The following is a 21,605-nucleotide window of genomic DNA, read 5'->3' as shown; positions in this document are numbered from 1 at the left end:
GTCAGACCATTTTCTCGTTCACTTTACTATAGTTGGGAAAAACAATTCCAAATAAGGGAGGTGAACATTTTTTCCATACTATCCAGGAATGTGAAGAAACTGACACAAGATACTTTGGAACCTTGGCTTCTGCCTTTGGTGGAGCAGGTCAAGAATCTTACACAGGCAAAGATATGGAAGCCCGCCAAAATACCATTGAAGAGGCAACTAATATCTTGTCCCCTTTGTAGATGAAGCAGGTCGAGGAAAGAACGGGTAATGCCTGCTTTCTCCCCAGATCTCCAAAAACTTAAATCATTCAAAACCAAGTGTTTGTATACTTGAAGAACCTCCCAGGACCCTCAAGATAGGGAGGCATATAAAAGGGCTGCCAAGATATTTAAACGGCTGTCATCGCACCAAAAGAAATCTTGTTTGACGTTAGGATTGATAAAGCTCAAACAGAATCGAAAGAATTTTTAAGATTTTGAGAGAACTGGAACATCCATATCTTTAAAAAAAAGAAACTATTGTGAAAGATGTGGCCTGCTGTACCTCCATTCAGGAAGCCATGTTGGGTACGCTGAATAGTATAAAACACAACATTGAGATTAGCCAGATGACCAGATTAGCTGTTTGTATATCTAAGAGACCACCTAATCAGTGGAACTTCAAACCTATGTCATAGGTCTCAGATTTGGAAGGATGGGTCTCAGATTAGGAATGGGAAGGTGTCACATCTCATGCTACAGGAAGAATCTCAGGTTTGTAATGGGAAGGAGTTGGATATCACATCTCATGCTATCAGAATTTTTCTCGGATTTGGTATTGGAAGGAGTGAGATATGAAATCTCATCCTATTGGAAGTCTCTCAGGTTAGGTATTAGAAGCATTGAGATATCACAACTCATCCCATGTGAAGGGTCTCAGGTTTGGTACTGGAAGGAGTGAGATAACAAATCTCATCCTATTGGAAGGGTCTTGGGTTTGGTATTATAAGCATTGAGATATCTTGCTTCTCCACTCCTTTTGACTGCTTACTCTATTCTCTCCTCCTCTCCCCTTCTCCCTTTTCCTATCTCCTCCCCTCCTTGCTTTCTTCTATGCCCTTACTCTATCAGATTTTTTTTTCCCTGGACCTAGTATGATAGCAACCTTGCTGTCTCCTCCCCATCCCCTTAATTGTTTGTATCTCCCACCCCTGCACTATCTGAAATGTCATTGGGCCTAGTACAATAGTCGCTTGTTTTGTTCTTCCCCTCCCTTTCTGCACCCCTCTCCATCACTTTTTGTTTTCTCCGACTCTACCAGAAATATCGTCAGGCCTAGTACGGTAGTCGCCTGTTTCCCTTTCCTTCCCACTTTCCTCCCCCCTTCCTTATCAATGTCTTACCTCTTGCACTATCTGAAATGTCGTCAGGCCGAGTATGATTGTTAATTTCACATCCTTACTGTTCATGGCCTGTAAGAATTTAATTGTATTTTCCCTGGTTCCTTCCCTTGCCTTGAAATGCTTTGAAACACATTGTGTATAGGCGCTATATAAATAAACTATCATATCATATAAGCAGAACTTGCTTATGAAATGATTGAAAATCTTAAACCAACTAGCTGCAAAGAGGACGCTTGCTCACCAATGGTTAAGGCTTGTTCTTCTACATTGATTATTCTTTGTACATTTGTTAATGCTACTTTTAGAGAGAACTATGTTCCGATAAATTTGAAAAAAGCTTGGCTAGCCCTGTTGCTAAAAAAGCCAGGATTATGCTAGAGACACCAACTAACTACCTCCCTATTACAAACACTTTGTTTTTGTCCAAAATCTTAGACCGTGTAGCTTATGATCAGGTCTCGACACACCTGAAGGACACTGGGATCCTTAATAAATGGCAGTCAGGGTTCATGCTGGGGCATGGGATGGAAACGGCCCAGCTCGACTTGAAATCCAGACTGCTTCAGATTATGGACAGAGGGCAAACTGCGATGCTTATGCTCCTTGATTTATCCATTGCGTTTGACCTGGTGGACTACAGGCTGCTGGTCAACAGACTCAACGATGCGGCGGGTTTTTCGGACAATGCTGCCCTATGGATCAGCTGTTTTCTGAACATTTGCTGGTGTAGAGTGTGCAGTAAGGATGCAGAAGCTGAACTGCCGGTCCTGGGCTATGGAGTGCCACAACGGACCTGTTTGGCCCACTCCCTTTATAATATGTTCACTGTGCCCTTCTTGGATTTCCTGGAAGAAAATAAAGTTGGTTTCACAAACTATGAGGATGACACGCAGTGTGTCATCCCATTATCGGGCAATCATCGAGATGATGAAGAGTCTGTTAATAGAATATATCATCTAATTGAAACCTCGATGGTAATTAATGACCTGGCTTTAAACAAAGAGAAGACTGAATTAATGGTGTTGGGTACAGAGGCAAAACTACGAAAGATGGGCACGGAATATACCCATTTTCTAGTAGCAGGCTGTGATATTAAAACCGGGAAAAAAATGAAACTTTTGAAGTTTACTTGGACAAGAAATTGAATATGCGAGCTCATGTGAGCAGCTTAGTCTCGTCTACTGCCTATTACATTAAATTGTTGGCGCAGATTTGTCCCTATTTCTCCCAAATTAGGTGCAAGACATTATACAGAGCTATCATAGGGTCTAAAGTTGACTATGGGAGTAGTCTGCTGGTGGGCATTGCTAAGTCAGGCAGTGCCAGATTGCAAACCTTGCATAATAGCGCCGTTAGTCATCACTGGTCTCAAGAGGAGGGATCATGTGTCGGAGGCCAGACACAGTTTGCATTGGCTTCCTATTGAGGCTAGAATTCAATTTCGCCTTCTCCTGATTACGCACAAATGTCTGACAGGGGTAAGTCCCCTATATCTGAGTGAAGCCCTGGTTAACAAAGACTGCATTAGGACCCTTAGATCTAACACCTCGAATAAACTCAACATTCTGGCATGCAAATAAATGCAGGTGGAGAAATGTGCTTTCTTTCTTGCTGCTCCTAGAGCCTGGAAATGCCATCCCACCTTATCTTGGGGAAATAAAGTTCTACTTCAATATTCAGGAAAAAATTGAACACCTGGCTTTTTAGATGATGTTGATTAGATTGGTCTCTGTTGGGCTATGTTATCTTCTTTTTGCTTTTGGTATGCACTATGTGTTACTTGTTGTCTGCGACCATAAACCCCCTGGTCATTTGGTGCACTATATAAATATAGTAACGTAAAAGGCAAACATAGTGCTTATAAATCGAGTGGCAGAAGGCAGACCTGGTTAAGACATTTTTATTACACCCGTAGTGTGTCTGCAGCTCCAGTTAAATCATTAACTCTCAGGTGCCAGCTTTAAAATATCAGTTACAGGCACTTTGAGTGCAACGTTTGATGGTAAGGTTTGATGAACCTAGCTCAAAGAGATCCCATGAGGAGGTGTTTTGGCCAGCATGGGGCAGGAAGAGCCTGGGAATGGTCATGGGGTTAGCATGGCCATGGGCAGTCAATGGGTGGGTAAATAACCAAACACCTGCAAGCTTTGTGCCTCTCCTCACATGCCATTTCTTCCTCTCTGTACTCTAATGCAATAGGTTTGGGGTATAGGTGGCGCTTTAGTGCCATCTAATGACTGCCTGTGCCATTATGGGACACTAAGACCACATCTAACAAGGAAGGAGCATCTGTGGAGGAAGAAACGGCTATGAAGGCTAAAAAAGGATGGACGGAGAGTAGCACTTAACCTTTTCCCATTATGGCAGTGGCGCCCCCAGACATTTTTCATAGGGGTGGCCTGATGAGGTCACTGGAAATCTTGGGGTGGCCGTGGCACACGAAGTTGCAATCATAAGAGGCGGGCGGGGCAGCGTTTTCGTAAGGGTGACCGTGGCCCCCCTTGGCCACGCCTTGATGGCGCTTCTGCATTATGGTCTTTCATCCTCCTGCACACCACGACTCTTCCCAGCCCATGGTTGGCGCTCTGAAGCAACCCTGCATGCGCATTACATGTTCTGTAGGTGCATGCTCTTTTTCGGCAGCTTTCACGTTTTTCGTGAACTCGGTCTATCCTTATTGTACGTGCTTCTACCTTGTGTAGCTCCCATGTATGGAAAACCTGCATTTTCTGGACTCCTTATGTAGCCTTTTCACTGCGCTTTCGTTCTAGGTTTTAAGGTAATGCTTCTTGGGTTAAGTACCCAAGGAAAGTTTAGTTTGTAGTGAGTGGTCTCAATCTTTGTATCTTGTTGCAGGCTTACTTCAACCAATGCAAATGGCCAGCTTTTGTTGGCTGCATTTAACAGCTAGTCCATGTTTACTCAGTATGTGGCAGTCCTCGTGCTCTGTATTTCCCAAAGTACAATGTACCTTTTTAGTAAGGGTGTTAAATTGCTAAATAAATATAACGCATATGTTGGGCCTGCCACGACCGTCTTAAATCAATGCTCAGAATGTATGGAAACTGTTTTTTTCTTCGCATGGTAGCCTGTTCTTTCTTTGCTAGATGTTGAATGTTCCTCTATTTCTTTCATTTTTCTCTTTTCTTTTCTACAGGCCAGAAGGCTTTAGCAGATGCGGGCATTCCTTACACGGCGGTGGAGCAGGCCTGCGTGGGCTATGTTTATGGTATGCCATGTCATATTTACTGTTTCGTATTTTCCAACAGGAGTATTTGTACCTGCTTGCCTGGGACCATGTGTGCATTATTTTTTAGATCTTGCTGACATGATATCTTGCTCATTAAGGTAGTACTGAATCGGCAAATCTGATAAAGTATTTTTTTTTTGTTAAAGCCATGATGCAGAATTGGCTCCATCAATCTTGTTGGTGTGGTGCAATCGTCAATATCAGTGTAAACCAATTACATGGCAGATTCGGCCACGCCCCCTTTTAATACAGCTGGCAAGTGGGACTGACAAATATCATGATTCCTTGTTCTGTAAGCTAGTAGGATTCAGGTCAGACTAGTGCCTCTGAATGGCTAGTAGGAACTGGTAACTGGCAACAGGGCTGGACACGCCTATAGGGAACTCTGGAGATTTCCCGGTAAGCCTCTGCACCCTGGGCCTCCGCACCCTGGGCCTCCGCACCCTGGGCCTCTGCACCCTGGGCCTCTTTTGTGTGGTAACCTATTTTATTTCCAAATTTTTTTAATGGAAAAGTGTTGACCTTGCTGAAAATCTGGAATATGGGGCTACTTTTCAACATTATTTCTTGTGCCTCTTTTGGTTCCCAGTCCACCCCTGATGGGCAGTAAGCGCACTGAGGTCTGAAATGGGGCACAATGGTAGTGAAAGCTTCTTATTCTGCCAGCCATATGTGCTCAGGATAGTACGAGGGATGTGCTGCCTGGGTGTCCATTCAGTGCTTGGGCTCTTTGCTGTGAAAGGCAGAGAGTCCTGGTAGTCTACTGTTCAAAGTACAGCTGTTCTTCCGTGAAATGTAGGTGCTCTCCCAAGATTTCTGAAAATGAGTGCTATATTCTTGTAGAGTTGAGATGGCATTCCCAGACCAGTCAGGATGGTGGCATTACTTACACTCCTAAATCTGCGTCACTGTGCTGGGGCAATGTAATGCAGATTATAATGCGCCTATTATGTTCTCATGTGAATGGTGGTTGCAGCCTTTGCCTGCGTAAAAAGAGTGGCTGTGCCCCCTAGCCTCAGTAATATGACAAGTGAAAAGAGGTTTACAGAAGCATAATCGTGCCAACCCAGATTTAAATTAATTGAACATTATTAAGGTTTCTGGGTTTCAAAACTCAATTCCTATTATGACATCGTATTCAATAACAACTGCAAATGAATATCAAAGTCTTTTAGTGCATGCCTTTCTGGTAAGAGCATACCAATTCTGAATGCAATCAAAGATCAGCCGAAGAAAAACGCTGGGCTAACATGTCCCAGCGTTATACAGCCAACACGTGTTTGAACGGGTCTTTTTCAAGGCTGAGGGTCGTAAATATAGCGCAGATCCAATATAGAATTTTAAATCTGCCAAACATGTAATTATAAAATCATTCATATTCCATAGAAATCAAGTACATGCATTAATGATATCATAATTTAATAAAATTGCAGTTCGAGAAAGCCATGATCTTTCGATGAGTGAAGGTTCGAGGTGACAGCGGACCTCTTGAGTCAGGGTTTGGCAAAACTGTTGTTTGCAGTACAAACCCTAAAGGTCCCTCACAAACACTGTGCCTCATCTCCTTGAGTGCTCGGGTCCTGGCTCGGAACTCTCTTGTACTCCAAGCTCCTTGCGTTGCTGCACAACTTTCTGTCCGTATTGTCGGTTGCAAAGCATTGTTTGAGAGGACACCTTATAAGTACCAAGTGTTCCTAAGTTATTTTGCGAGTGCTTTGTGATAGCCAAGCTTTATCTCAGTTACTTCCAACCATATTCTGAATGCCTTATTTTACAGAATGGACACCAAGACAGGTTCGCTCTGATCTGGTTTTACATATGAATGAAAACTAGACTCCATGTTCCCAGAGTTTCCTTAATCAGTTTCCTGACCCTACTTTCATAAGCCATTAGTTATTTGATGGAATTACGATTGTTGGGTTTGCAGTTTGTAAAGATTTCAGAGACCCTGATAGTCTGACAAAAAGAGTGAGGGTCTGTATAAGAAACATAACACAATGTATATATTTGAAGACAATACAAACAATTTGAAAATGATCCATTGGCGATGAGCAACACCATGACAATGACCAGGACCTGTAGAGGAAAGGTCTAAAAGGGGAAGGCTAAATATCAAGCAAGCAGACAATTCTGAAGTCGCTGAGTAAGCAAGATCCAATGGGGACATTGGGCAAAAAGGAAAGAGTTAAAGTAGTAGAGACATACAAGAATGACATGAGAAAATGGTGTTGCAGACTCGACCGAGGGAATGTGAACTTTGTTGATCTAAGATGTTGAAGCATAGGTAGATGAGGAATGGGGTAGGAGAATAAGTATTATACAATCACTACAAGGACAGGACGAGAAAGGATTTCCTAGCAGGGGGGAAAAGAAATGGGGGTGAGAGGAGAAAATGGAAAGAAGAGAATCTTGGTTTTGATTGGTTGATGAAAGCAAATCTGGAGTATTAGTATGGCGTAATCTACCAGACTATAGCATGACGTGTATCTGTATAGCACAGGTTCATCCCTTAAGAGAATGGAGGCATACTGGCCCTCTGGACAAAACATGTGTTTATTTTGTCGTCCAAGTTAATGGCACTTGTTTGAAGGATGAAGAGTGGAGTGGACCTGCAGACATTAAAACCTATGGCCATGATATCCCTGATCCCTTTAGGCGACACGTTAGTCTACTGAGCGACGCGACTTCACTGAAGTAGGATTATTAGGTAGACAAACAAAAGAAACGTGCAGGGAATCTTCAAAGAAAAGGAAAAAGTAGATGATGTGACAGTCCTCATTTAAAAGGCTATCCTGAAGTCATTGAAAGCTTTAATGAAGCATTTGCAAAGGAAGAATACAACGGAACCAAAGACTGACCCCTGTGGAACATGGCTTGAATAGGATTATGTATCTGTGAGCACCTTTTTGGAGTGCTGTATTGTTTTGGCTGTTCAAAGTGAAGGTCCTGGGGTATGTATTTTGGGTGTATTTGTATAGTAAGTTTCTGATGTGTTTTGTATTTATAAATCGGGTGCTTTATGAATGGGATGGTCTCTCGTAACTGAAGCACCCCAGCCCCTGGGATCAAATGCTGCGAATTTCACTGTAGGGTTAGTGTGGTTTTGACTTTCACCTAAATGACAAGTTATCGCCAATGGCTGCAAACATCAGTGGGATTCATGTGTGACAGAATAGAGATTGGGTTAGCCTGTACTTGGTGGTAATGCCATAGGCACAATTTGACTCTCAGTACACATGGGTAACATTTGCTCCCTTCTGTTGCCAGTGGTATCACCCTTGCTGATCTTTTGTTCTATTTTTCTGTGTGGCAGGAGGTGTGGCATGCTTTCTAACCTGGCTCACTTAAGTCTCTTTGTGGGTATCCACAATTCTGGGCTATAGCTACATTAACTTCCTTATTCCTGGCCAAGACCAGCTCCACCACTGCTCTGCCTGAGGCCTGACATTAGTTATCTACCGAGACCAAAGTGGAGGATGCCTAGAAAATCCTTTTCCAGATGTAACATGTTTTACCTTTGAAAAACCTGTGTCTACTGACCAGGCCGACATACCAGCAGGCAAGATACATTGTTTTCTGGATTCAAGAGGCACATATGATGAATGGGTCAGAAGTCTAGAGGAACTGCTACCTGATAACCGACATCAGATCTGGATGGTGCTTTCTCTGGTGCCCTAAAGAACAGAAGTGCCTCACAAAAGTGGATTGTGACAGGCAAGGAGATGTTTCCTGAAAGCAGATCCTGTACTGGGACTAGAATGGCAGTGCATAATGAATAAGATTCTAGTGTTTCACAGCGCTTGTTCTGAGATCCAGGTGCAGAGTCATGATTTCCCACTAAGCAGCTTGGCTTTGGAAAAGTGCTCTGCCTTTTCCTATCTGATTTGGCGTATGTAGGGATCTTCTATGGACAGTATTGTTCTGCAGTCCTCAGATTAAGCCGAATGTACACCAAAGACCTGTTTAGTTCCTCAATTAGAACTTTGTGCTCCATTGGGTCCCATCGGCTGGTAGTAGCTAGTATCTGCACAAGCCAGTGCCCAATGTTGGGTGGCCTGTTCTGCCAAGAAAGATGACACTGGCAAACTTGTGCAATGTTGACTGGAAGTTGATGGCACTCATTTCCTGCAAATGCTATGGTTAATATTTTGTGTTGTGTCCTTGGCCAGACAGCAAGCAGCACACCAAATTAAAGTTAGTCTGTTTCTAGCAAGGGGATTTCCAAAGACATTCCCTGTAGATTGTAGACTTTTTTTGTGATAGGATAGTAAATACCTTTAGATGTTTTTGCCTTCTTCTGTCATTGTTTGTGTTCTCCCCCTGAGCAATAAGGTTTCTAATGCCTACCTGAGCTGTTTGGTGTGCATCATTACCTGCTCAAGTTTTACTTTAAAGGGTACGCTTTTCAGACAATAATGTTACGTGAATACGAGTTGGCAAGTGTTATTAGGAAAGCTTAGGTGAACCCCAGCCCCTCCTCCCCCTGCCACCCTTTTTTGAGTTTAGTGCATGGTTATTGCACATCTTATCAGTTAGAACAATGTATCAATTTCGCCAAAGAGCTGTACATGGAACATTTTAATACAATTGTTATACCCCAAACGAGGTTGGTAATCATTTATCGAGCCCAGAAGGATGAAAGGCTGAGTTGGCCTTTTCGGTATTTGAGCCTGCGTCTTACAGATGACGCATAGATCTCAGTGCCCAAGCAGGTAGGTTGCCACAGAGGTCTTCAGGGATTTTCTCTTCAAGATGGATTTTGGGTGAACCTGTTCATGTGACCATGATGTAAAATAGTGTCATCGTGAGGATGGAATCGCCAATATTTGCAGGTGATGCTGGTTTCAGTCAGAAGTTATGTGAAGCTTCTTTACAGTAACACACGGCTGATGCATTATGACTTTTATTGAAGGCAGTAAATGACAAGTGTTTCTCCATGTTATTTGAAATGGCTGGCTTTCCTTGGTGACATCACGTGTAGGTCAGACTGCAATTCCTTTACATACAGAACGCCGCCTCATGAGATGTGCTTAGGACTCTTGTCAGCCATGTCCTGAATCCTTAATCTGAATCTCATTGCGCTTTATTGAGTCTTTCTAGTGCACACTAATTGGGTTTATTCTTTCTATTAATCCGATTTGTAACAAACACACACACATGAAATGTGTGATTTACACTTCTCCGGTGGCATTACTTCCCTCCTACAGAAATCGCCCCCATTGTATCCAGTTTAACAAACCTACTGATACTTCATTTTAATATTTGAGTTAATCTAACTCTTTATGAAAAGGTTGTTGTGCATATGCTCTTTTTGTGCTTTTTGGCCTCAGTGTGTAGTAAAAGTATCAAAACGTGTTAAAGTACATTGTGAAAAAGTAACATAACTTTATATACATAGTAGCTCTTTCCTGTTTCCAACATGGCCAAACAATTACAAACAAAAGCAGCATCGTACTGCCAGATTCTTAGGCAAATGGAGTACAATGGAAAAGTGCATTAGTCTTGGAGGCAACGTTGAGCATGTAATGCGTGCAGAATCAGATAGGTGTGGCTTGCATAGGACGAATGGCTCTCTACATGACCCACCTTACCTGAGGGACTTCATGGGTTTTGGTTGAGAAGATGTTAGCCCTGTCCCCTCGGGTAGCGACCTCGACCTGTGGATGGAAACGGACGACGAGGCACTGACAGGGGGCGAGGAAAAAAACACTGATGATGCTGGAGTCTGTTTCTGGAGACCGGGCAGAAGGATAAGCAGGAAAAAGGCAGATAAATACTAAAGAGACCTCGCAAGATCACTGCAGAGGGCAAAGAAAGCAACAAAGGAGATGTGGGAATTCCAAAGGAGACCGGGAGTAGCCTGACGAGCTGAGAAGTCAGTCTGATGGGAGTGTTAGGGCGAATTCTCACAATTTGCTAATTTCCCTTACCTTTTGAGACCACCAGCAACTTTGCTGGATTTCAAGGATTAGATTTTCTTGCCTGGGAAGTGTGTGAGCCTTTTCTTCCCACTCTTCCATGTATTTCTTGTGTGTTTTACTTTTGTGTTCTTTGGTTATGGGGTTTTAAAACAACTCCATAGGAATCATCTTTTTCTGTGTGTCACACAGCACCTTCAGTGCAGTGGCACAGGGGTGTCTTTCAGACCCCCCAAGGTTTAAATACCTTCTCTGGGACTGACTACTGTCTCCCGGAGCATGTAAAGTTAAATTGACTTTACTACTCCTTTTAAATTTACAGAGCCAGCGCACAGTATCTTCCTATAGAGTGCTGGAGGGGTTGCCTAGCATCCCCTTAGTCAAAACACTCATGTAACAGTCAAATGTTACCCTTTCCTACTTTAAATGGCTGGTGGCAGGGGTTTAGATCAAACTACCATGATTTTTCCCGATCGCGAACAACGGTAGCTAAAAATCGGGTCGCCATGTTTTTCAATATGGCGACCAAGACCTATCTGTAAAAACAGACTGCGGTCGACTTTTGTCACCATTTCTTTTAGGAAAGGTCCTTCTTGTGTTTAACTCTGCGTCCAAACCAGGTTTGGTTCCTTTGTTTGCTGGCCTTTGGCGGGCTTCAGTGCTGAAGCCTTCCTCTGGCGCCTGAGGTGTCTGGGGTGGACAGGATGTGAGGGAGGTGCCCGAAACTCACTGTGCTTAGTCTCCACTCCCTGTTCTTAGTCTCCTAGGAGACCCAAATGCACTCTGGCGTGATTGGCCAGCTGGCTGTCCGGCAAGGACAGCCACCCTGCTGTGTGAGTGACAGCCAGGCTGGAATGAATGGGGGGGAAAACTGTTTAAAAGCAGGTCTCTGAGACTTGGAAAGCAGAGTCAACCACTGGAACTCAAGAACCGAAGACGAGCTGAAGGAAAAAGACTGCTGCAACTCCTGGTCCACCGGTGAAGCCCTGCTGCAGGTCCGAATTGCCTGAAACTCCATCGACAGATAATCCCTTCAAGGTTAACTTCTTCCCTTGAGTTTGGTGGGAACAACCAACTCGCAAGCCCCCTGGACACCGTCCCTGCTCTGGTCGAATTGTCTTCAGAGTGCTGTTGAAAACCGGATAGCCAGTGGGAAGGAAACCAGTTTGTGGACTTTAAGGCACTCACACCTTAAACTGACATTTTGCCAAGCTTGTGGCCTCTTCCGTGGGTAGTGCAGGAACCTCCCGATGTCCTTCTTGTACCCATGACTGAAGTTCAGGAACAGCGAGATCTGCAGGAACTGCCAGGAACAACTGCCTCAGCTACAGCTTTTCTTCACTTACAAGGTACTGTGCAAGTGCGGTGCAGTACTCTGTTCGGCCGCGGTGAAAGTTTGTGAAACTTTCCTGACTTTGAAGGCTTGTCCTTCCCTAAACCAACATCTAACTTTTTGTCTGACCAAATTCTTCTAAGATCCGTGGCAAAGACTTAACCGTTTACTATCGGAATTGTGCTATCCTATACAAGACACTGAACCATTGACTTTGACCGAGACCTATTGAATTGAATTGCTGGTTGTAGTGAACTGAAAACCTTTGCCCTGCCTATGAAAGTATTTGTGCTGTTGATTCTTATAACCTTGTAATTTTACCCCATTTTAAAGTAAAGTAAGTGCCATTTTGCTCCCACTTCAGGGGAGCTGAACTTGTTCAGAAACTTATTGGTTGTGTATTGTAGTGTATTAGATTTTGATATTGAGTTGCTCTTACTAGTGGAATGTTTTCCAAATGACTGTGTAAATAAATTCTTTTACCAAGAAACCTTGACTATGTGTTTGTTTGAATCATTGTATTTGCTAGTCCTTGGTGTAACTCTACTCTTGAGATAAGTCTGGATGCTCAGCCACTGCAGGCTTGTACCAAAGGTGAAATTGTACTGACACTTGTAGTCTTAATTGTGTGTAGTGTTCCCAAAGGGTACTGCATATGATTCTGCCTAACAGGGAGGCAGCCCCAGAGCCATACATGGTCTTTCCACCCAACAGCAAGTCAGGAAGAAAGGGACAGAGTCAGGGCTTCCCAGGACTTTGGGAAACAAAGTGTAAAGGAAATATAAACCAAGAGGCTACAGTGACCATCTTGCCTTTCTTCAGGAACCCATTCATTCCTATGACAGGGGCTGGGTGTCCCAAAAAGGGAGGACACTCAGAGCCACTACCAAGTCAGCATGTCGCTGCCTCCACCCCATACCCTGCCATAAGGGTGTCCTGTGGGTGTTGTTTACTAAAAGGAAAAATGAAGAGCTGCACTGCCAGAGGTCCAGACTGGACCCCAGTGGCAGAAAACATACAGAACACACAGAGAAGTGGAAGGACAAGGACTAGGAGGCGCTGTCCCTCCAAAAGGCATATCCAGCATCACAGCTAGTTTTGCTAAGGCAGTCAAACCCTGCTTAGAGGTAAGGTTAGGTAGGATTTCCTCCAACTCCCCTGCATTTTTGTTAATAAAAGTATTTCAGTCAACATGCCACCCATGTGTCAGTCTCTTACTCCTATACCCTCACATACCTTAGAAGCCCATGCAATGGCCTCAATTGAACAAAATGCTCTATTATGTGGTGTTCCTGAAGTCATGGGTAACGCGAGTGGGATGCACTAAGAGACTGAGACAAGGATGTGTTTCTCATGGAAACTGTTTATTTAAATAGAAAAGGATGTTGCATTCTTCAAAAGCTAATTGTGTGCAGACAAAACGTCTTACAAAGTCTTTGGTTTGGGCTCATCACAGCTCCACTCAGTCTAACCGATTATGTAGGCCTTTGTCTTAAAGTTGCAGTTTTGCAGGATTCCCGAACCCTCTCCGGACAAACAAGTAGTAAGTGCCCTTCGAGGCCCGCAGGCCACCAGCCAGGCAAAGTCTTTGGTTCTCCTCAAGTAACTGTAGAAACAATTGAATTTTTTTCCTACACATGTCTGCTCTTCCAGATCTTGGACACAAGGTTAGTGGATTCTTAGTCACCTGACCACCTCCATGTCCTAGAGTTCCCCTCCTGATTTCATCAGTGTATCCTCCATGGACCTCTAGGTTGCTCCAGTTTGTTCCTCCTCCCGCCTCTAAATTCTGCCCTGGACCATGATATGATGATATGATAAGGCATTTACAATGCGCCTATACACAAGTGTTTCAAGGTAGGGGGACAGAGGGAGGACAGAGACAAAAGATCTTACTAGGCCAAGTGACATTGAGATCGCGCAAGTGCAGTCTACAAGAGCCATGTAGTCTTGCTGGCTCTAAGGGTGGCTGCCATCTCTACTCCTCATCTTTGGCAGCTCTATCTCCTCCCATAGCTTCTCTTCATCACCCCTGCCCCCAAACATGGCTTTCCTTTTCTCCTGCCTCCTCAAACTCCAACTCTACCCTCCAAATGATAACTTCCTCCAGCCTCCTCAGTGTAACTCTTTCCATATGGTAACTTTTTTCCTCCAATCTGCTCAATACAGCTGTTTCTAGATAGTAACTCTTTCCTAAAACCTCCTTAATAAATACCGCTCCAGATGTTACCTCCCTTCTTTCAGTACAACTTCCTCCAGCCTCCAACAATCTCAGCCTACCGCTCCTCTCAAAAGACCTCTCTCAACAATCTCCTCCAAACATCTACCTCCAGCTCCTTCTCAAAGTACTGTTGCAAATCCAGGGAATTCATCTCCTCTCCCCAATGGTGAGCCACCCTATGGGACAGGACAAGCAGGATCCCACTGGGTGATGACCCTCCCCTTTGAAGACAGGACATTCCCAGTAGGGGATGTAAGTAATCCTTCCTAGTCTCAAGATCCCAAAATCTGTGTTGGCTATATGGGACTTAAATTGTGTCATGACTTAAAACTTTCTGCACAAAAGGCTGGCATCGTTTCTGGTCCTCTGTGTGCACAGTACTTGCCTAGAATGAGGGAGCGGTGAGATTTCCCACCCCCAACAGAGGGAGAGACAAAGAGTGAAGAGAAACCTGTGCAACCAGCTCAGCAGAAGAGGCTCCTCCTGAGAGGTGTGAAAGGAAACGGAAGAGCGTACACCGGCGTGTGATCAATACGACAGCGTGACCTGACAACCCTGCTACAGCAAGAGCAAAAGCACCTGGCCCTGAAGTGCAACACAGAGCGCATGCCGCCTGAGAAGCAGACCATGACACCAGAACCAAGGCGCAGCAGGAAACCTGCAGGAAGGTACATCAAGCTCTGCCCGATACATTACACCTGAAAGGAGCCGAAGAGGAGGTGCCACATTGACCAAACTCCCTGACACCCCCCCCAAGGAGCACACCCAGATAATCGAGGTATTCAGTGGCTCCAGGGAACCGGGAGAAGGGAGGCGGGGCGAGACCTAAACAAACACTGTGATAGGTGAGAGAAGCAAGACCCCAAGGTGGGGTGAGCTACCTGTAGGGCAGACCAACAGCAACAAGACAAGTAAAACCAAATTCTCTAGGGACAAAGGCTTGGTGCACCTCTTGCAGGCATAACAAGGTTTTATTTCTCATATAAAGAAAATTACATGTCAGAAGAGACATTCAACCCCGGCTGCCATGGAGTGCACTGACAAGTTCAAAGCAGGATGATCCATTTTAAAGGATGCAAGCAGCATATGCTACTAATTCTCCTAGCTCATTGGTCATCCCCTATGTACATACTACCCGCTGTTTATAGGATGCCGGATGATTGGTTATGACTTTCCTGTGCCAACCCTCTTCCACATGGTCTTTGGCCTTGCCACTCTAGGTTCTAGAGACATGATTGGTTCCCCATTTAAGAATCCTTCTCTCCCCACGAACAAATCACGTGATGTGCAACTGGTAATCAGACATTAGCTCAGTGGATACTCTCGAGGTCAAATTGGCCCTCTGAAATGCGAGGTGCTTCTTTGGATCCCAGACGTGCGGGAACCCCCACACGGAACGGACCTAGATTTGTTAGCCTGACCTCTTGCACCCCTCTGACGTGTTAGCACCATGGTTCTCTGGGCCTGTCTTGCTCCTTGAGCGCACCCCACTGCGCACACCTCAGCAATTTTGAAGGTGCGTTTCGCAGCGTCCATCTTGGAGGCACTCGTCTCCACCACCTCATGATCTATCCAGTTCCAGAATTCATGCTAGTGCCAATCCAGGTTCCCTCAGTACCTGCCTGCTCAACTTGTCAGATGCACATCCTTGGAACAATTGATTCTTTATCATACCTTCCTCATTCTCCCACGCACAGGTGGCGGTGAGGCGCCTAAGCCGGCCATGAAATGTGTCCAATGGCTCATCTTTCTGCTTGGCATTACACATCACAAACCTCTCGTCGTCCATGTTCTCAAGGGGCATGAGGTGTTCCCTTAGTGGCGACTTAGTGGCAGCGCATGTCCCATCAACCACTTGCAAGGACTTGTAGATCTGATGAACCGCAGGACCAGCCACATAGACGAGGGTTGAAACCTTATCGTCTGTCTCTCCTGTGGCCCTGAAGTACATCTCCAGGCTGTCAGCCCAGGAATTCCACCTTGGCCCCAGGCTGGATGGTGACCCTGAGATGGCAAACTACGGCATTGGGGCAAGCGACCCTGTTGGTGTGGCACACGCGCCCCGCCTGGTCGACTCCACCAGCTGCAGCCCCACCATCTTGATTGTCCTGCATCACGTTGTTTCTAGCGGATGGGGCTGGGTGTCAGGCGCTCAGGCACCCCTTCTTGTAAGGGGCTGCAACCTAGACAGGGTCGTGGGTGCACAGGCACCCTTTCCTGGCAGGTGCTGCAACCCAGATGACACACTTGCCCCCTCATTGAGCTAGCAGGAGCCCGCCTTGCCGATGCCACCCTCCTCCATGGATGCAGAGAAGAGATGTAACAGAAATTGAAGAGAGGTGAAGAAAATTCTTCCCCCACCTCCTTCCAAGTCATGCACACTAGCAGGAACCAAAACCAAAATAGGGGCACAGAAAGGAAGAACTAACTCTTATTCCCTAGTGTTGTGTTAATCACTTTTTCCTCGTTGCCTAACAAAAACAATAAGAAAAAGAAATGTCCTCAACATACTCCAATCATTCCATCCGTGGATGCTCCAAATATTTAGCGGGGAGCCGCAACCTCAGGGATCAGAGTAAAAAAGAAAAGGATTTGTCCATTACCATGACCCACACATCGGCTCTGCGGCCAATGAACGTCCTTCATTCGAGCAGCTGCTCGTGTTCATCACCGCCTGGCCAGAGTGTCTGGTATGTATGACTATCTCTGACCCCCTTGTCGCCAGTGTAGTAAGGGCCCCGCAGGGCCTGGCATGCGGCAGGCCCCCCAGTCCCACAGACAACAGACACGCTGCTCACCGTCTCGGCGCCGCACGGGCACTGACGCACAGCGGGCATACCCCGTTTATTCCACGCAACAGAGTTGCATCACTCAGTTGCGTGTATCTCTTAAAGTGATGCACCACATCAACTAGCTCACTAGCAGTTCATCTATCACAGGGATGCCAGCGTAGTCGCGCCAGCTGTGGCACCCTTTGTGGGGCCCACAGGGGAAACACACTCTGGCTGTCCCACTGCAGGGGCACCTCTGCCAGCTCAACAGAGCCACGGACAGTCAACGTGCCCCTGCAGCTCAGCACAGCCTTCTCAGTGTCGCCCCTCATGCGGGGAGGAAGAACATGTCCTCCGGGACCGCAGCTGAGGAACAAAGCCAGGAGAGGTCGTTCCCAGCAGCAAGCAGGGCCAACTCGAAGGCCCGTGTGACATCCCCAAAGATGCCAGCGCCATCTTGAAGTCAGTCCCGGCATGCTTCCTGTATCTTCATGTGCCTCTGCACACCCAAATCCCTCATCGGCACTGCGCTGGTAAGAAGCGGAAGGTGTTCCGACTATGGAATCTAGTCCAGGATAGTCAAATCGCTGCAGTTATTATGCCAAACTACATATGGTTAGTCGAACCTAGGAGCTCACGGACACTGCTGCCTTACTGCATGGCCGCTAGCCACCCCCCATGTTTTGGTATGTCACAGTGTTATCTTGAAAAGGCGACACAAGCTCGTGAAGTTGGCCTTCATTTCCCCTCTCATGGAAACATTGAGAGATGCTTGTTCATGGTATCTCCTTGGACATTCAGACTGTCTGGTATGTGTGACTCGTGTACCCCTGCTTCACTGATGAAATTAAGTGCATGTTATCATTGAAAGTAACCACAACCTCTTGTAAGTCATCGGGAGGGAACTTGAAAGATTTCCTTTATACGGATTTCTGTGGATTCATACAAGGGTTATGAAAAAGATGTTTTTAAAATGGATTTAACGAGCAAATGATGTGGTCGACAGGACAGGCAAGTGGGTGAGAATTGTTCGCTGGAATTTAACATGCTCACTTTTCTATGAGCTCCAGCTCGATGCACAGTTATATTGCCTGTAACCGGGGTGGAACTTTCTTGCAGCAGCAACCTGTGGATAGCACAAACCGTGGGAGTCTCTCCGTCACCAGCTCTTTCACTGATGCAGTAATATGGTGGTCCCCATATTTTCCTTCCTGCTGTGTTGCCCGGACATCGAGCCAAAAGAGTGTAAAGCTTATATCAAATAGGCAATCAACATTGTGTATACAGACCTACGTGAATATGGAGTGTTAAGTGTGGTGTGGTGTGGTGGAGTTTGGTGTGAGGAGGGGTGGTGTTGAGTAGAATGGTTTGGGATAGTTGAGTGGAATGGGGTGGTGGGTGATAGCATGCAGCAATGGTGTGGAGAAAAACGAAAACGGTGGTCAGTCAAAATCTCGAGAAAAAAAAATGTCGAATGCCAATAATGTCGAAAAAAAAATATCGAAAAAAAAGTCGAATTACTCTTTTTCTAATTATATATTTATTTTGGGGTCCGCGATTAAAAAAAAATGGGTTAAAAAAAAGGGGGTTTTGGGGGGAACCCCCCATTTCGAATAAAAAACGGCATAAAAAAAATGTGACTTTATTTTTCTCTACTTTTTTTTCTCGACATTTTGACTTTCGAAATTATGACTATAAACCGAGAAAAACATGTGGTGAGGGGTGGTTAGATGTGAATATGGGTGGTTTGCAGTGGAGTTTTGTAAAGTGTGTAGAGTGTTGTGGGAAGGTGTTGGGGGAGTGGGGTGTTGTGTGATGGTCTGGAGTGAAGTAGTGTGTGGTAGTGTTGGATGTGGGTGGGATGAGTAGAGTGGTGTAAGGTGTAGCTGTTTAGGGTGGTGTGGGTTGTTATGGGGTGGAATGGAGTTGTGTGGAGTTGCATGGAGTGTGGTGGTCTTGAGTGGTGTTGGGTAGGGTAGGGCCGGGTGAGGTGAGGTGGGATACATGGTAGAGAGACAACCTAAAAAGTAGAGCAGTAGTGCAGGCCATGTGCCTCTGAGTGACGCACACCAGCTTCAGCATGCTTACAGTGAGGGGTGGTGCAGGGGTTAGAGCTGTTCTTTGGACAAAGCAAGATAAAAATGAAAATGGAGCAAACCCTGCACTGGGAAATCTGAAAATATCGAGCACCCTGGGTTTTGTTTTATGGCTGAGATGATGGTGAGCTTTGCACTACGTAATATGCTTGAAGTAGGTTGTATCAGCGTAAAGAAATAATTCTTGAAATGTTTAGGATGCAAACCCTCTGTGGATAGTGCCTCCGTGGTTAGCACTGAAAAAATTGTGGAAAAAAGACTTTGGCCGTGAGGCCAGCGGTGTGGGCTGCACACCCGTGGACCACTCAATAAGTGGTTAAGTTCGAGTATTTTTTTCATGCAATGATTGTTCACTGTAGTCATAAATCAAATATAACCTTATTCGTTGCTTATTCGTTTCATAAGCTTAACACCCTCTCAGGGTATTGTAATTTTGAGGCTGAAAAATGTCACATTAGAGGCCTACGCATTTCGAATTTAAAAAACCCTTCCTCAGGGCCTGTGAACATATAAGTACAAGCTGCCTTGTGGTCAAACCTACTTACATAGTAAATATATTATCAACAATTTGTAAGTGATGAAACAGTTTCCATGTCCCAGCAAAAGAAAACGGCATTCAATATATTCAATGTAACAAGTCATCCGTATATGTGCATATCACATTAAAAATTGTACATTACCAATTGAGTGGCATGAAGGTAATGTATGAGTGAATCGTCATCAAAGGATTCATCAAGTTGCAGAAATTCAAAAACAAAAATGAAAAAGAAATAAGAATATGTCTATGTATAGAGAGATGTTATTCAAACTAAGCTCTTTTGAAAAAAATGTAACCAAGGAAAAGCAGGTAACTGACCTGCTGCTCGGGTGTATGCTAATATGCTAAATAGCTTCCTTTCACGGAGACGATCGTGTCCGTATTCGTGTTAGCCTGTTCGTGAGTCTGTGAAATGAATAATGGACTGTCAAGAAGTTTAATAAAGTGTAATGACATGCGGCCCAGGCCGTGTCTGGAAAGCATCATTACCTGGATGATTCTCGCGCTCTGCTGAGCGGCGACAGAACGCTGTGAGCACTCGCGTGCAAAAGGAAACTAGCTTAGTCATGAGAGGTTGCTGTGGCAACCGAAAATGCTAACATGGTTGGATGCGCACTGCATTGCGCGCTTGGAAAACAAGGCGGCCATCTTAGGATGGTATTCATGGCTTATATTGGTAATGTGGTAAGTAAGAAAGCGAAGGCTCGCTGGATCAGATGATGTAAAAGCGTGAATCTAAATGGCTAAGAATGATAGAATATACAGTGGTACTAAAAAATACCTGATTATAAAGAAAATAAAAATGATGACAAAAAATTGTAAACAGAATTCGAGAGGAGAAAGAAACAGACAAGTAGGAAATAAAAAAATTAAAAAAATGTGTGAAATAATAGTTCATATTGGTCTGGGATAATAATACATCTGAAAATGGACCAAATAAGACTGGAAATCTCAACGTGATCATAATATACATACAGTACAAAAACTAAACAATAATAATATAAATCCTTCATAGAAAACAACTCCAATCAAATTCTTCATTCATCCCTTCCGGTGTCATGCACCCTAACTTTTCAATCCATAACGCTTCTTTCTGGGCTCTCAATTTTTTCATGTTCGTACTCTGTCCTTTGGTGGGGATCACTTCCAGCACTGTAAATCTAAGTTGTGCTACTGTGTGGCCATTTTGAGCAAAGTGTCTTGCCACTGCTGATGTTGGGTTATTGATTCGGATGCAGGATTTGTGTTCATTGATACGTACTCGTACTTTCCGTGCAGTCTCGCCGACATAATACTTAGCACATGGGCATTTAATTGCATAAATGACGTTCTCTGACAAACAAGTGGCGTGATGTCTGAGTTGGATTTTCTCTCCTGTCCTTGGATGTGATATATAAGGTCCTTTTATAATGTTGCAGTTACCGCAACTCATGCATGGAAATGTCCCAGGGTGTTTGTCAGCAGTTTTTTGTTTGGATTTCTTGCTATCTGTGTCAACCAATAGATTGCATAGGTTGTTGCTTTTCTGATACGCAAACACTGGTGGTTGTGCGAACAGTTCTCTTGTCCTCTGATCGTTCTGCAGTATGTTCCATCTTTTAAGTACACTGTCTTTGATTTGTCAACTCTGAATTGAGTATTTCGTGACAAAGACCAATTCTGGGCTCTTACGTTCGGGTTTTTTGCACAACAGTTGTGTACGATCTTGCGTGTCTGTTTTGGTCCTGGCAGCCAGGAGATCCTCTTCAGGATATCCTCTCCCTTTGAGTTTCATGTGTAATTTGTTGAGTTCCAAATCACATTCTGCTGGGTCGCTTACTATCCTTCTGATGCGCAACATTTGGCCGAATGGTAAGTTACGAAGAATATTGGGTGGGTGAAAACTCATTCTGTGAAGGAGGTTGTGTCTGTCGGTAGGTTTTGAGTACAATTTGGTTAGAGTCCTGGAACCATTGATCGCTGTTTGAACATCTAAGTAATGAATATTTGGCCAACACGAATACGGACACGATCGTCTCCGTGAACGGAAGCTATTCAGCAAATTAGCATACACGCGAGCAGCAGGTCAGTTACCTGCTTTTCCTTGGTTAAATTTTTTTCAAAAGA

At 44.7% G+C, this 21,605-nt stretch overlaps 1 protein-coding gene across 1 annotated transcript in view; it reads left to right on the top strand.

The window, feature by feature from the left end:
- LOC138546965 (sterol carrier protein 2-like) overlaps positions 1-21,605 on the top strand; it is a 757,362-nt gene that overhangs the window by 68,429 nt on the left and 667,328 nt on the right. The window contains exon 3 of the mRNA XM_069642177.1: positions 4,530-4,601. Within this exon, the coding sequence (XP_069498278.1) occupies positions 4,530-4,601 (72 nt within the window). The remainder of the gene's footprint in view (positions 1-4,529; positions 4,602-21,605) is intronic.

The sequence above is a fragment of the Ambystoma mexicanum genome, chromosome 1q (assembly GCF_040938575.1).
Source record: "Ambystoma mexicanum isolate Mex_15411 chromosome 1q, UKY_AmexF1_1, whole genome shotgun sequence".
Classification (NCBI taxonomy): Eukaryota; Metazoa; Chordata; class Amphibia; order Caudata; family Ambystomatidae; genus Ambystoma; species Ambystoma mexicanum.
Note: the sequence above shows the minus strand (reverse complement) of the source record. Positions and strands in the feature narration are given on the sequence as shown.